The sequence below is a fragment of the Rhincodon typus genome, chromosome 20 (assembly GCF_021869965.1).
Source record: "Rhincodon typus isolate 14 chromosome 20, sRhiTyp1.1, whole genome shotgun sequence".
Lineage (NCBI taxonomy): Eukaryota > Metazoa > Chordata > Chondrichthyes > Orectolobiformes > Rhincodontidae > Rhincodon > Rhincodon typus.
In genome coordinates, this window is record NC_063351.1 from 45,923,385 (window position 1) to 45,939,664 (window position 16,280).

Here is a 16,280-nt window from a genome sequence, read left to right on the forward strand (position 1 = left end):
ATGATGGGTGAGCCCAGCACATCAGTGCAAAAGATAAGGCTAAAGCATCTGTAACCATCTTCAGCCAGAGATTCTGAGCAAATGATCCAACTAGGCTTCCTTCCAAAGGTTTCCAACATCACAATGCCAGTCTTTAGTCAATTCTATTCACTCCAGGTGATATCAGCAAATAGCTGAAGGCATTGGATACTGCAAAGGCAATGGGCCTTGGCAGCATTCCGGCAATAACACAGCCAGTTACCTTCCTGTCAGTCCATTCTCGATCATCAGCGAAATGGTGGAAGACGTCATCGTTTTAGGTAGCACTTATATAACCTGACCACTGATGCTCGGTTTGAGTTCTGAAAGGGCCACTTGGCTGCTGACCTCACTACAGTCTGAACTCCGTAGCGGAAGTGAAAGTCATAGAGGAAACACACCCTTTGGTCAAACTGGTCTGCACTGAGCAGATGTCTTAAACTAATCTACTATTTGCCAGTCCAGCCCATATCCTTCTGAACCCTTCCTATTCATGTACCCATCCAGATGCCTATTAAATGTTGTGATTTTATCTGCCTCCTGCACCTCCTCTGGCAGCTCGTTCCATACACACACCACCCTCTGCATGAAAAAGTTGCCCCTCTGGTCCCTTTTAAATCTTTCCCCCCTCACCTTAAACCTATGCCCTCTAATTTTGGACTCCCCTACCCTGGGAGAAAGACCTTGACTATTCACCTTGTCCATGCCCCTCATGATTTTATACATCTCTTTAAGGCCAGCCCTTAGCCTCTGATGCTCCAGGGACGAAAGCATCAGCCTATTCAGCTTCTTCCAATAGCTCAAGCATTCCAAACCTGGCAACGTCCTTGTAAATCTTTCCTGAACCCCTTCAAGTTTAACAATGTCTTTCCTATAGCAGGGAGACCAGAATTGAATGCAGTATTCTAAAAGTGGCTTCACCAATGTCTGTTACAGCCGCAACATGATGTCCTAACTCCTATACTCCATGTACTGAGCAACGAACTGACTGCTGTTGACATCAAAAGTGGCATAAAGGAAACTTAGTAAATTTAGAATCCCTGGGAATGCAGGGAGATCCAGCACAAAGGAAAATGATTGTGGTTATTGGACGTCCAATCATGTCCATTGAGAACATTTCTGCAGCGGTTTCTTAAGGTAGTGTCTTTGGTCCAACCATCTTCAGCTGCTTCATGAATCATGTCTCCATTATAAGCTCAGAAGTGAGGATGTTTACTGATCTTGGTGCAGTGATCAGTACCGTTTGTCACTCGTGAGATCCTGAAGCAGTGCATGTCCAAGTGTAGCAAGACTTGTAGACAATATCCACGTTTGGGCTGAAAATAGCAAGTAACATTCATGGCACACCATTTCCAACAAGAGAGAGACTAACCATTTCTCTTTGCTATTCAGTGGTACCAGTACCACTATCAGCATTCTGGGGGAATACCATTGACGAGAAACTCAAGTGGACTAGCCACATAAATACTGTGGCTACAAGAGCAGAACAGAGATTAGAAATCCTGTTGCAGGTAATACACCTCCTGACTCCCCAAAGCCTGCCTGTTATCTACAATGCACAATTCAGGAGTGTGCTGGAATGCTCCCCACTTGCCTATATGAGTGCAGCTCCTACAACACTATAAAAACGTGACAGCATCCAGGACAAAGCACATCCTCAAATATTCTCTCTCTTCACTACCAATACTCGAGAGTAGAGTAGACCTTCTATAGGTTGAACTGCAAATATAATCAAGGCTGTTTAGACAGCACCTTCCAAATTCATAGCCACTACCATCTGGAAGAGCAAGAGCAGTAGCTATCATCAACTGCGAGTTCTCCTCTAAGCCATTCACCATTTTGCTTTGGAAATATATTGTCATTTCCCCCTACCCCCAGCCACATGTTAGACACTTCTATCAGATCGCCTGTTGGAACCTCCAGGGAATCTCTTCAAGTCCCACCTTCTCCATCCTATCCTCATAACTGAATGTCTCAACAATGGAACAATTCTTGTAAATCTCTTCTGTACTGTCTCCAATGCATTGACATCTTCCTGTAGTGTTGTGCACATAACTGTACACTGTACTGTGGCTTTTGCACATGAGCGGTCTGGGTCTGGAATGAACTGGTTGGAGGTGTGGGTGAGCTTTGTTCCGTTGAGAATTCAAGAGGACAAATGCCTTTTACAAGTGCCGCATCACCTCCTTGCTCATTAGATCATATTTAGAGTATTTTGGATAGCTCTATGGTCTCCATATTGTAGAAGATGAACCTCTTAAATTCATTCAGGGGATGAGGGCATCATTGCCCATTCCTAATGGCAGTTAAGAGTCAACCTCATTGCTGTGGGTCTGAAGTCACATATAGGCCAGCCCAGGTAGGGATGGCAGCTTCCTTCCCTAAAGGACATGGTGAACCAGATAGGTTTTTCTGACAATCAGCAATGGTTTCATGATCATCATTAAACTCTTAATTCTAGATTTTTATTGAATTCAAATTCCACCATCTGCCATTGCAGGAATCGAATCCAGGTCCCCTGAACATTACCGGGGTCTCTGTATCAAGAGTCCAGCAATAATACCACCGAACTGTCGCCTCTAAAAGTTTAGGTACTGGACATCTGAAGGCACAATTACCAATGGTGGAATGATAAAAATGAAATGTGAGAAAGACCAGAATTGGAGCATTTTTTAACTGCATATCATGAAAGAGCTTGCCCTTTCCACACTATATATTGAACTCTGATAAGTCCTTATTGCACGATGTCTGAACTATCAGTACAGAGCTTCCAGCTGTACTACTTTGTCCTCCCTAATTGAAAGCAAATTTGGCCTTTTTAAAAAGTACACAACACGAGACTTAAGGAACCAGAATGGTTGGACCTATTTTTGCTGGTTTCAGTTTTGCTTCCCTTCCTATTATGATGTGAGCTGTCATGTACTTAGCCTTGGTGTTTTTGATTGTGGTGGCTTATATGATGCATTCTGATTAGCATTTATCAGTGCCAGTGCAGCAGCTTAGCTTAATCTTGTTTACAACAATCCAGATTTTTACCAGGTGTTTTTTAAAATATATCATCCTCTACTCAGTTGTATATTTATGCCATACTTTGTTTTTGCTTTTGCTGTTTCCTCTGATTCTCCGCCAGGTCCTTTTGTATTCTCAATACTTAAGTTGATTTTGAGGCAAGTGCTTGAATAAATTTTTGCATTAATTGCAGACCATTGTTGCTTCCCTCTCCGTGTTCCATCATTTCCACAAACAGGACTTGTAGACTTCCCTTCCAAACTAGTTACCCTTCTGTGTCCCTTATTACAGCTATGTGTGCATTTCCACAGCTACACAATGACCTAGGAAGATTTGTAATCCTGTTTACCAGCTTAAATTGTGGTGATTTTACAGGTATGTATTAAGTGAAGCACAGTTCATGCTAATGCTCACTGCTGCATTTCACTGGAAGTGCATGAGCTGAAAGTAGCGTCGAAACCCTTTAATGTAGGATATGAACATTAATTGTCAGCACTTCTGTCCACCATAATTGAAGTCAACTAACTCTGCTGAGCAAGGGTTTGTTATCACATCAGGCACCTGATCCATTGTAGTAAATTACTTTATTAATATTCTTTATCTGCTATCTCTTCTCCCCACCATCCCTTCCCCAGGAAAGGTAACGTGAAGACCATGGCTGACCGTGTTTTACTAATGAGAGCACAGTTGAAAGAGAAGCTGCAGAAACTGGGAACCCCAGGCACTTGGGACCATCTCACCCAGCAAATTGGAATGTTCAGCTTCACAGGACTTGATCGTATGTACAGAGATTAATGGAAATCTGTCTATACTGTTGCCTGATCAGAAGAGGGCTCTGAGGTTGCATTTCTTTTGACATGTGTTTGATATTTCATGGAGATTAACCAACCACAGATTAAGATGCTGCAGTAGTTGTGCAGCAGATGCCACACAGTGGGAGGGTAATACCAGCAGTTGGAGTGATGACCTTGCTTAATATCTGCGGACACAGTTTGGTCAAGAGTGTTATGAATTCTAAAGGAAGTCTAAAGCAGCAATGCGTTGCCAATCTTCAGTACAGTGGGTGGAATCTTTTGCCCCTAGTGATGTTAAGATTGGAGGTGGGATGAGCATTTCATTAGACAGGATGGTATTGCACCCAAACCCTGCTGATTTCTCACCTTTGCCAGAATTGTTTCTAAAATCATAGGATCCCTACAGTATGGAAGCAGGCTATTCGGCCATTGGGTCCGCACCCAGACCCACCCCCATACCCTATCCCTGTAACCCTGCATTTCCCCATGGCTAATCCACCTAGCCTGCACATCCCTGGGCAATTTATATAGCCAATCCACTAACCCTGCACATCTTTGGACTGTGGCAGGAAACCAGAGCACCTGGAAGAAATCCACGCAGACATGGTGAGAATGTGCAAACTCCGGACATGTGCTCAAGATTGAAATTGAATCCGGGTTCCTGGCTCTGTGAGGCAGCAGTGCTAACCATTGAGCCACCATTTTATTCATTCACGGGATGAGGGCATCGCTGGCTATACAGCATTTATTGCCCATCCCTGATTGCCCAGAGGGCACTTAAAAGTCAACCACCTTGCTGTGGGTCTGGAGTAGGCCAGACCAGATGAGGATGGCAGTTTCCTTCCCTGAAGGACATTAGTGAACCAGATGGGTTTTTCCGACAATCGACAATGGATTCATGGCCATTATTAGATTCTTAATTCCAGATATTTATTGAATTCAAATTCCACCATCTCCCATGGTGGGATTCGAACCTGGGTCCCCAGAACATTATCTGGGTCTCTGTATTAACAGTCCAGCGACAATGCCACTAGGACATCACCTCCCTGATTGCTGGGCAGAATGACTCATAGTTGACCACCTTGTCCTACTACCAGTTGACAGCCTTAAATGGCCAATTAAGGATGACTTGAGGGCTTCAGCCCACAGCCCTCAGGATTGATCCAACCACAGCTGGGCAAGCGGCGCCTACAACAGCTGCTACCCTGCAGGCAGCTTGTTACTTCTGGTCCGGGAGGCTCTTGATCAAAGACAGTGAATGCCTTATTGAGGAAATGAATACCAAGCAATGTGTGACCACTGAGAGCAACTCCCTGCCTCTTGCGTCTGACCTATCATCACGCCTTCTTCCCATATCCAGTAGAGAATTCTGGAGAAACTGAGGGAGTTTTTTTAATTTAGACGGTTAAGAAATGACTTAATTGAACTTTTCAAGATATTAAGGGGGACAAATAGGATGCAGTGAGAAAATATTTACATTGGTTGGGGAATGTAGCACATGGGGACGTAATTAAAAAGTTACAAACAAAATATTAAAGAATGATATTAGCAAATGCTTTGCCACATAAAGAGTGATTTGTTTGGAACTCGTCTAGAATTGTCAGCTGACTCTAGATCCATGGTTAATTTTAGATCTGACACCAATAGAGTTCTTTTGGCCATAGATATTAAGGGAAATGGAGCAAAGAAGAGTAAATAGAGTTGAGACTCAAATCAGCTATGATCTCGTTGAATGGCAAAAGAGGCTCAAGGGATGCAATGCCCTGCTCCAGTCCCTATGTTCCTGTGAGAGTGGTTAGAAATGTGGACCTTTCTGGAAAATGCCTTCAAAAGGAAGATGAATAGATAGGAGGGTGTAGGAATAGAAGGGGTAGATCTTTTGGGCATTTCTGTACCATAAATACTTTGTAATACTTTTGGGTGCTATGTTTCAGAATACCACTGTAGTTAAAAACAATATATATGATACTTGATTAGGGATAACTAAGGTGATGTCAAGCTTCTCAATTTCAGAAATAAAGCACCAATCTCATCACATTCAAACTTATAACTTTAATTCAGACTAACCAGAATCACAAACCAGATACTGATCTCATGTTTATCATTTTGCAAAATCCCTTTTTCACTTTCAGGAATTAGGGAATGATATTCTCATTAGAATGAACAGCAGCTTGAAAATTGAATTAAGTAGAAGGCTTAACCAGAAAGAAATTAACATGGTGCTTGCCATGGCTGATTGTTGGCATAGTCTGCTGCCAGTCAGATGGAGACTGTGGATTCAAGTTGCACAAAACAGTGCCTTTATATAAACCATTGTGCATCTTCTGCTGCTGCACCAGCAAAGGAGGTTGGCGTTGCTGATGTCAAGGTTGCATGTCTGGAACTGGAAAACTGGCACCTACTCTGCTGTTGTGTTCCAGGAATCCTCGCCACCCACATTCCATTTGCCACTTTGTTTGCTGACTTTAAAGAGGCAGGTTTTAAAGGCCATTTTAAGTTTCAGAAAAGTGCAAAAGCTGGTCAGACACTGCACTGCAGTATTGCGGGAGAACTCTGTTTCAAGTGACGCATTACTTCAGATGGACTTAAACGATCCCTTCACATTGTTTTAAAGTAGATAAGTTATGGAATGAAGAAACATTTTCCCCAGCGTACTTCTGGTCAGTATTTATCTCTCGACCAATGTCACAAAAGCAGGGGATCTGATCACTCTCAGTCAGTCTTCTGTTCATTGAACCGTGTGTAAAACTTGGTTGCTACCTTACCTACTTTAGAGACTACACTTCAAAAGTATTAATTGCCTGTAAAGTGATTTGAGACATTCTGAGACTGTGATAGGTGCTGTAGAAATTAGAAATAAACACAGAAATTGCTGGAAAAACCCGGCAGGTCTTGCAGCATCTGTGGAAAGAAAGCAGGGTTAATGTTTCGAGTCCAGTGACCCTTCTTCAGAACCTTCATTTGGTTTTTTGCAATAGAAATTAGTTTGGCCTATCTTTTAGATTTACAACTTGAGAACTGAGCTTTTCTTTTGGACTCCTAACAAATACCTTTATCTCTTTTAGTAGTGCCAAGTATTGAAAGTTGAACTCCCTGAGTTAGTGAGGAATAATTTTCCTAGGTTCGCTAAAGACTTTTCACTGAAGGTGGGTTATAAAGAAAACAGCATATGCGTCCTCCAGCATGTAGTGCTTGAGATCCTAGCAAGTGCCAAGTGTCTGCTATAGTTTAAGACTCTGGGATCTTCAGCTGTTCCCAATTCATGTGACAGATACTGAGAGCTGTCCATTCTTCCTTTAATGCACCTGGCAAATAGCTTGGAAATTTTTGCAGATTTTCATTGCAGCATTTATTGCCGGCAGCTGCAGTGTTTGCACAGACCATTACAAAATGTGCCCAGGGTCGTCTCTGTTTATTGTCAGTTTAATTGTGTTGAAAGCTCTGGGCAGCCAAAGAGTTCCTACAAAGACCTTCCATAATGTTCTTGCCAAAGCATCTGTCATGCAGGAGTCTCTGAATAACTGAGGTCTTGCTAGATATTTCTCTCAAAGCATGCGGGATTCAGCTTAATTTCTTTCTTAACAAAAAATAAACTATCTGCGCAAATGCTGTTGTGGGATATTAGCATATTAAATAAATTTATTAATTATGGTATATGGGCATCGTCGGCTAGGCCAACATGTATTGCCCATCCCTCATTTTCAATCACATTGTTCTGGGTTTGGACTCATATGATGAACAGACCAGGTAAGGATGGCAGATTTCCTTCCCTAGGAACATTAGTGACCCAGATGTTTTGTTTTACAACACTTTTATCCAGCTTCTTATTGAATTCAGATATCACTGTCTGCCAATGTGGGATTCAAGCTCATGACTATAGAACATTAACCTGTGGTTCTGAGTGACTAGTCAAATGTATTACCACTATTCCACCACCTCTGATTCAGATGATGGACAGGTTTGGGTCAAAGTGGGTGAAGTTTCTTGCCATTAGCATCCAGGATCTAACCATTCGTCTTTTGGTGAGGGGACATGTTAACATCTGCTGTCCTTACCTGCCTGCTTGGATGTGGGGGTGCCAGTGTTGAACTGGGTTGGGCAAGGTCAAAAATCAAATGACACCCAGGTTATAGTCCAACAGGTTTATTTGAAAACACTACCTTTCGGAGTATTGCTCCTTCCTCAGGTGTAGTGAGAGAGGAGGTATCAAGACAGAATTTATAAGTAAAAGATCGAAGGATCATACAAGTGATGCGAATGTATTAAATAAACCTAAAATGGCTGGCTGACTCCCTCCTGTTATATTTTTAATCAGTTAGAAAGGAGGTGCAGGTTTTCATTGATTAAAATGCAAATCCCCGAATTTCTTTCAAGTCACTGCCTCAAGATAACTAAAGCTTTTATCAGTGTATACAAGAGGTGGCATCTCAGGTCAGTCATTTAGGTGTGAGGCCTTGTTTAGGATCTGTCCGTGTTTGAATATGGAGTCAGACTAGTTTTATTTCCGAAGCAGGAATATATAAAATGCCCCACTCACTGACTGTGTCTACAGATTGTGTGCTTTTTGAACCAAATAGAATGTATCTGCAAATACAAATCTGCAAATGCAAATTCACTTCGTAAATTTATGTGTGTGTGTGTGTTTGTGTGAGAGAGAGAGGGGTTTGGGGTGAGAGAGTGAGTGATTGAGTGTGTGTGTGTGTGTGTGAGTATATGTGTGTGTGAGTGTACAGTATGATGGGGTAACTTGTAGTGCAACATGAACCCAAGGTCGTGGTTGAGGCTGTCCTCATGGGTACCAAAGTCAGCTATTAGCCTCTGCTCAGCAACTCCGTGTTGTTGTGTATCCCAAAATCCTCTTTGGAGGACGTTTACCCGAAGATCCGAGGCCGAATGCTCTTGACCGCTGAAGTTACCTGCTTGGAGGGGTGATGGTGTTCCCATGTGTCTGTCGCTCATGTCCATCTAGCTGTTAGCAGCTGCATGTTTGGAAAGAACTTTTCAAGGAGGCTTCATAAGTTGCTGCACTAAATCCTGTGGATTGAATACATTGTTACAGTGTGTGCCAATGGTGAAGAGAACGACTGTTTAAAATAGTGGATAGTGTGTTGATCAACTATACTGCTTTGTTCTGGCTGATTTTAAGCTGTTCTGTGGCTTTCATTCCAGGCAAGTGGGGAGCATACCATCACATTCCTGACTTGTCCCTTGTAGATGGTGAATAGGCTTTGGAGGGTCAGGAAGTAAATTACTTGCTGCAGTATTCTCAGCCTCTGATCTGTACTCATAATCAGAAAGTATTTCAGTGGTTTGTTCAGTTAAATTTCTAGTCAGTAGTAACCTCCAAATGCTAGGCATTGTAATGCTGTTGAATGTCAAGGGAAGATAGCTAGCTTCTCTTGTTGGCGATGGTCATTGCCTGGTGCTTGTAAGCAGTGCTTAAATATTCAGCAGCTGTCCAACTGTTGTAGATTAACTTGGGCTTCCACATATTCTGAGAAATTGTGAATGGAATTGATCAGAGGATGTACTTGTCTTTATGGCAGCCCCTTAAAGGTTCCAATGTTTGGAATTCTTGATTTTAAACCAAACAATCTCTGTTTTAGTAGTACTGAATTTGATCCCATAATCTGTTGACATTGTCCAGTAACTATGTGGATTCATTGCAGTGTTTCACTGCTATGCTGCACAGAGTATGAAAGTATTCAACAGAAAAGCTGTCAGAAGAGCATTCTTTTAATTGGCCATTTCCATGATTTTATTTTTGATCTTAAAAGGAAACTGTGCATAAGATCCAGTATCCTAGTTTTTAACCAACTCTCATGTTGGTGTGTAGTTGCATCTAAAGATTGTCATCAATTTCCATCAGCACCTTGAGAAGAACTGCACTTGCTGCCTTGATTGCAGCAATATGACATGAGCCCAGTTGTCTGCAGCAAATTGCTGGCATGTGATGCCACTTAAAGTTTCACTGCATTTTCAATGGGAATGTAGGTGGAATTACTTTTTTGAAAAGACACACTTCAGTGATGGTGTGCTTTCAAGTTGAATGTTTGACCCTTGCCCAAAATATCAGGGTAACTACATCAGTTCTGGAGAGGCCTGGATAGACTGGATGCGGAGAAGATGTTTCCAATGGTAGGAGTGACTAGGACTCGAGGGCATAGCTTCAAAGTGAAGGGGTGACCCTTTAGAACTGAGATGAGGAGGAATATCTTCAGCCAGACCGTGGTGAATGTGTGGACCTCATTGCTGCAGAGGCTAATGGAGGCCAAGTCATTGAGTGTATTTAAGATAGTGATAGGTTCTTGATTAATAAGGGGATCAAAGGTTACATGGAGAAGACAGGAGGATGGAGTTGAGAAACATATCAGCCATGATTGAATGGTGGAGCAAACTTGATGGGCCAAATGGCCTAATTCTGCATCTATATCTTATGGTCTACCAAAAACCCCACATCAGGAGATATACACTGGGGATAGTGCCGTAACGCTAGCCCTGGTCCATATCGCAACTCTCCATCAAATTGTGTGATTGGTGAAATTCCTTTAGGAATGAAAACTAGTACGCTTTTCCCAAGCATGGTCCATTGAAAGCTTTTATCTGAAACTTTGACTTTCTGTTCATGGATATTGATTGACCTGTTTTCACTTGCCATTTAAACCTTCCTGACTTCACTGTTGTGAAGTGGCTGTTAATTGTTAATGTCCCAGTGCAGTGCATAGAATGTTTCTGCTTTTCAGGTGAGACATTGAACTAAGACAGTCAGTGTTTTCTTCTGGCTCAGGGGATTGTTACAGGTCCTGTGACACTATTCAAAACCATGAAGTTCCCTTAGTATCTTGGCTAGATTCCTCCCTCCAATAACAGTGCCAAAAACTGATTGTGCTCGTTCATCTTATTTTCTGTTTGCGGAATCTCACTGTGCATAAATTGACACAAACTACCTTTGGCTCTGTTTGTGACTGGAGTTCAGCAGTAACTCATTCCACTTGAAATGATTTGAGACTTCCTGAAGATGTGCTGGGGACCGATTAAGTGCACAGTTTGCACATTGCTTTCCCTCACCACACACCTGCCTGCAGCCATTAATCATCCTTTACAACATCATGATGTATAAAATTATTTCATGTTGTAGGAAACTTTCTGATTTATTCATTTTAATCATAAAAAGGGTAGCCCTCCATAGCTTTCGTGCAAGTGTTCTCACCAAAAGCTGCAGTGGAGGATCCCCTTGTCAGCACACATCATTCACAGCCACATTGGGTTTCCTATAGATCCCATTAAGTTTGGTTTCACTCTTTCAGACCTTTTTAATATGAAACAATTGCACTAATTGATCCATATCCCTTTGTCCAACAAGACTATGTATCATACATTACTTAAAGCAGTAATGCCATCCAGCTGTACCGCCTGTGTGTTTTGTTTTGGATAGTTGTGGATTCACAAAGGACCCAAGAACTTAATATTTAAAAAAAACAAGGAAGAGAAAAAAACTGCATCATACTTTTATTAATGGGAAGCAGACTGTTTGGCTTAGCAAAGGATCTTATGCAATTTGAGAGTCTGTTGAGAGCGTCTGTTTTGGTGCCCTGAAGGAGTCAATTAGATGTACACATAACATACCACCAGGGTCTTTTGACGGCTGCCAAGCAATGTCTCCTCCTATTTATAGAAATACCCCAGGTATCCGATAGTCACGTTGAGAAATCCACTTACAGATTTGCGATAGATAGGTGACCTTTCAGAATTGAGCTATTTCTGTATCTAGCTAGATGATGAGCCAGTGCCCCTGGTTCCTGACACACAGAGCTCATGCAAATGTTGGCGATTCCAAAATATCCTGTTGGATTTGTTATAGCAGGACACTGGGGAAAACTTCACTTTTGTGATGAAGGCCTTCCGAGGGGCTGCTTTCAGCAAGCTTCATTGTTTAATATGACGTTGTCATGGACTCTTTCTCTCTCTCTCTCTCGCTCTCTCTCTCTAACTAGCTTTGTTTTTCTCTTTCATAATGTTTCTCTCTCTCATTGAACAAAATGCCAAAGAACTGCATATACTGGAAATCAGAAACAAAACAGAAAAACTCAGCAGGTCTGGCAGCATCTGTGGAGAGAAAGCAGAGTTAACATTTTGAGTCCAGTGACTTTTCATCAGAACTGATTGTAGCTAGGAGAAGGTCTCTGTTTTTGTTTCTCTTCCACATTGTCTCTCTGTCTGTCTCACACTGCTTTTCTTCTGTCTGTCTCTACCCCCTCTCACCCTCTCTCTCTCTGTCTGCCTGTCTCTCTCCCTCTCTACCTTTCTCCGTTGTCTCTCTTTCTCACACGCTGTCTTTGTTTTTTTTCTCTCTCTCTCTCACACTGTCTCTCTAACCCCTGTTCCTCTCTTCTGTGTGCTGTCTCCTTTTTTCAGCCTGTTTTCACCTCCTAATTCCAATATTTTGGATATGGCGATTTTAAGCACATAAGTTAGCCATAGTTTTTATTCCAGGATTTTGGTATCCTAGTTATCTTTAAAATATCCTTTTCATGAACAATGCTCGACCTGTTTGCTGGTTTAAAAAGTGCCAGTGACTCTTTTCATTGTTTCGGTTGCTTGACACAGCCTTTGTCCAGGACATTATACAAATAGTTGCTCATCACCCGTAACACTGGATGTGAGATAATTTGACCATGAGGGTTTTGAAGCTGAGTCCAGTACTGTCCCAGTCATATGCTCCCATGAGATATGCAATAAATGTCACCTGGAGCAGAATCAGGAATGAAAGGTCTGACTGTTGCTGTATTGTCCCTTTCACTTTTTCCTCTGTTTTGTGCTTGCATTTTGTTCCTTTTTTGCTTAGTTGTTTTTGTGTTTGTTCTTCCTCATATTCTTGCTCTCTCCTTTTTCTTTCTTGCACTCTTTCTAAATATTTATTTTTTAAAATGTAGACTTTATTGTTTGGAAGTTTTTACTCAATGGAAGTTTTGCCCTGAATAGTTGAGTTCACCCTCCCCACATACCTGGGGGAGAGATTCCAAGATTCTCAACAGCAGATGTATATTCCCACTACATTTTTGATATGTAGTTTTGACCTTGTTTTAGTTTTTCCTCTCCAGAAAAATGTAATAATATGGTACTTTGTTTGTCTGTATTCTTGTACACAGAAATCCAGTGTGGGGAACTGAAAAACTCCTTTAGTTCCTTGTTAACCATGATCCAGGTTAGAGCAGGGCCAAAATTTGTGCCCTCCTTGGTCTAAAAGGCAGATGACAACACTAAACATAGGAGCAGGATTTGGTCATTTGACCCTTCGAGCTTACTTCACCATTCACTATGATCATGTCTGATCATTCAACTCAGTGTCTTGTTTCTGCACTCTCCCCGTATCTTTTGATTCTTTTAGCCCTAATAACTATGTCTAACTCCTTGAAATGTTTTGGCTTCAATTCAATGTTTTGGCCTCAACCACTTTCAGTGACATCCAATTCCACAGGTTCACCACATCTCAGTGAAGAAATTTCTCCTTGTCTCAGTCCTAACTGATCTACTCAGTATCCTTTGTCTGTGAACCCTGGTTGTGGACTGGCTGGTTATCGGGAACATCCTTCTTGAGATAACCTGTCTAGTCCTGTTAGAATTCTTTAGGTTTTCATGAGATCTCCTCATTCTTCTAAACTCCATTGAATATAGTTGAACCAATCCAGTCAATTTTCATAGATCTGCCATGCCATCATTCTGCTAAATCTTTGTTGCACATGTCCCATAGCTAGAACATCCTTCCTTCAATAAAGAGACCAAAACTACACACAGTACTCCAAGTATGATCTCGCCAAGGCCCCATACAATTGTAGCAGCATAGCCTGCTCCTGTACTCAAATCCTGTTGCTATGAAGACCAATATACAATTTGACTTCTTCACTGTCTGTTGCTCTTCCCTCTTTCCCAATCTATTGCCATTCAGATAAGCTGCCTTCCTGTTTTTGCTACCAAAGTGGATAACCTCACATTTATACACACTACATTTCATTTGTCATTCATTTGCCCACTCACTCAACTTGTCCAAATCACATCTGCATCTTTGCATCCTCCTCGCAGTTCATCTTCCCACCCAGTTTTGTGTCATCTGCAAACTTGCACATTTTATATTTTGTTTCCTCATCCAAATCATTAATATGTATTGTGAATAGCTGGGGTCTAAGCCCTGATTCCGTGGTATCTCACTAGTCGCTGGCTTCTACTTGGAAAATTACCTGTTTATCCCTAATCTTTGTTTCCTATCTGCCAACCAGATTTTTATTGATGTCAATACACTACCCCTGCTTCCACATGCTTTAATTTTTATATGTTAATCTCTTATGTGGGACCTTATCAAAAGCATTCTGAAAGTCCAAGTAAACTATATCCACTGCCTCTCCCTTATCAACGTTACTAATTGCACCCTCAAAATATTTGAGCAAATTTGTGAAGCATTATTAGCTTTTCTTAAATCCATGCTGACTCTGTCCATTCTTGAGAGATAGTAGGAACTGCGGATGCTGGAAAATCTGAGATAACAAGGTGAAGAGCTGGACGAACACAGCAGGCCAAGCAGCATCATAGGAGCAGGAAGGCTGACATTTCGGACCTAGACCCTTCATCATCATTTCTGATGAAGGGTCTAGGCCCGAAACGTCAGCCTTCCTGTCCATTCATGATACTGTTTTCCAAGTGCTCTGCTATTAAATCTTTTATAATGGACTGCAGCATTTCCCTTTTATTGGTGTCGGGCTAACTGGACTAAAATTCCATGTTTTCTCTCCATCACCTTTTTTAAATAGTATTTAAATAGTAAACAGTATATTTGCTGTTTGCATGACGGAGATAGAGAAAGTTTACCTTTTAAAGGCAGTAATTAAACAATCAGATATCTTGAAGAAAGGTAAAAAAAGGTTCAAGATCTCCACTACCAATAAATTATATTTGAAGTGTAGTCATTCTTACTATGGAAGCAAACCTACTGTACAATTTACACTTTAGCATGATGGTCTGATAAACTAAAGGAAATGAACAACTAAGGGATAATAGTGGACAAGCCATCCTCTGTTAAATAGCACTATGGAATTTTGAGTTCCACTGACAACAATTACCCTGGATTTGACAGCACCTCTTGACAGTGCAGCACACTCTTAATATAAACTGATAAGTCTAAATATTGTGTGCTCTAGTCCAACAATCAAGCTTGACTTTCTAAATTTTGAGATCAGAATGTACCCACCCAATGCTGATATGGCCTTGTATTTTGACAGTAATCAAGTCTGGTCTACTCTGTACCAAAAACCCAATTATGGTTTAGTTTGACCTTGGTAGTGATCCTTTTAATTCAGTTATAATGTCAGCATTTAAAAACACGCTGCTATTAAACATCATATTGCCAGCCAATCATGACACAGTCTTTACAAACATTTCTCCAGTTGTCTCTTCAGACTGGATGACAAGAGAATGCATTCAAAACCATGTTGTGATTTCCCCAGCTATAATTATGGCCAGTGAATATTTTGGAATTTAGTTGATGGCTACTCAAATCCATGACTTCTGATTTAAGTATTTACAACTCTCAGTTTCTGATCCCTTGTAAAGTTAGTAATAAGACTCACAACGTTTAAAAAAAGAGTATTTATTTTCATTTGCAGGGTCTCATTTAGTACACCTACAAAAAATTTCATCTGTTTGACTGTACTGTAATCTTAATATTCTGAAGCAAGATCTGATGTTACGTTGCTCTGCTACTCTTTGAAGATATGAGACATTGTATGGGTCTGTTGGATAGGTCCAGTAGTGAGAGACAATGTTAAAGGAGCTTTTCTGACTGCTATTCCCCAAAACCTATCATCTTGCACTCGTCAGGACAAATAGAAGAATTCTAAATTTCAAGGAAGCATTCGTTTCTACTAAATTTCCCTTTGAAATTTGGTGTCCTTGTGTCAATCCTCATGACTGCAAAACAAAAAGCTTTGACAGCATTTCCCTTTTCAGATCACATTCTAAGTGAGTAAGTCTTAGTGAAAGCACTCATGGATATGAAAATTCACTTAGCGCTGGCGTGAATATACAAAATAAAATGTCTGGATGTGATGGAATGATACTCCCACTGATGAGACTTTTTTTTCATCTTTTCTATTAAGATTTCAAAACTTCTGAAACAATGTGCTTCTTTTAACCTTGCAATAGTGTTTAATTACATTTTTCAGCATTGGTGGTTTCAAACCAAAAGTTCTCAGTTCATCAGGCCCCTTTTAAATCTTTGAAAAATCTACCAGTTACTAGTGTTGAAAAGACATGTTTTGGTTGAGCAGACTGGGCTGGAGGTTTCTGTGCTGTACCAATCTTTGCAGCAAGTCCTTGAATATAAGCCCCATCTGGTAATGTGTGGTGTGTTTGTGCTCTTATCTCAGTCTGAAGAATTTTCAAAGATCTTTAGCCTTCACAAGTTGGAAA

The 16,280-nt window shown here is 41.1% G+C and overlaps 1 protein-coding gene across 1 annotated transcript in view; it reads left to right on the plus strand.

Moving 5' to 3' along the window:
• Positions 1 to 16,280, plus strand: part of got1 (glutamic-oxaloacetic transaminase 1, soluble) — a 54,775-nt gene that overhangs the window by 37,012 nt on the left and 1,483 nt on the right. Inside the window, exon 8 of the mRNA XM_020522822.2 lies at positions 3,663 to 3,805. Coding sequence (XP_020378411.1) covers positions 3,663 to 3,805 — 143 coding nt within the window. The remainder of the gene's footprint in view (positions 1 to 3,662; positions 3,806 to 16,280) is intronic.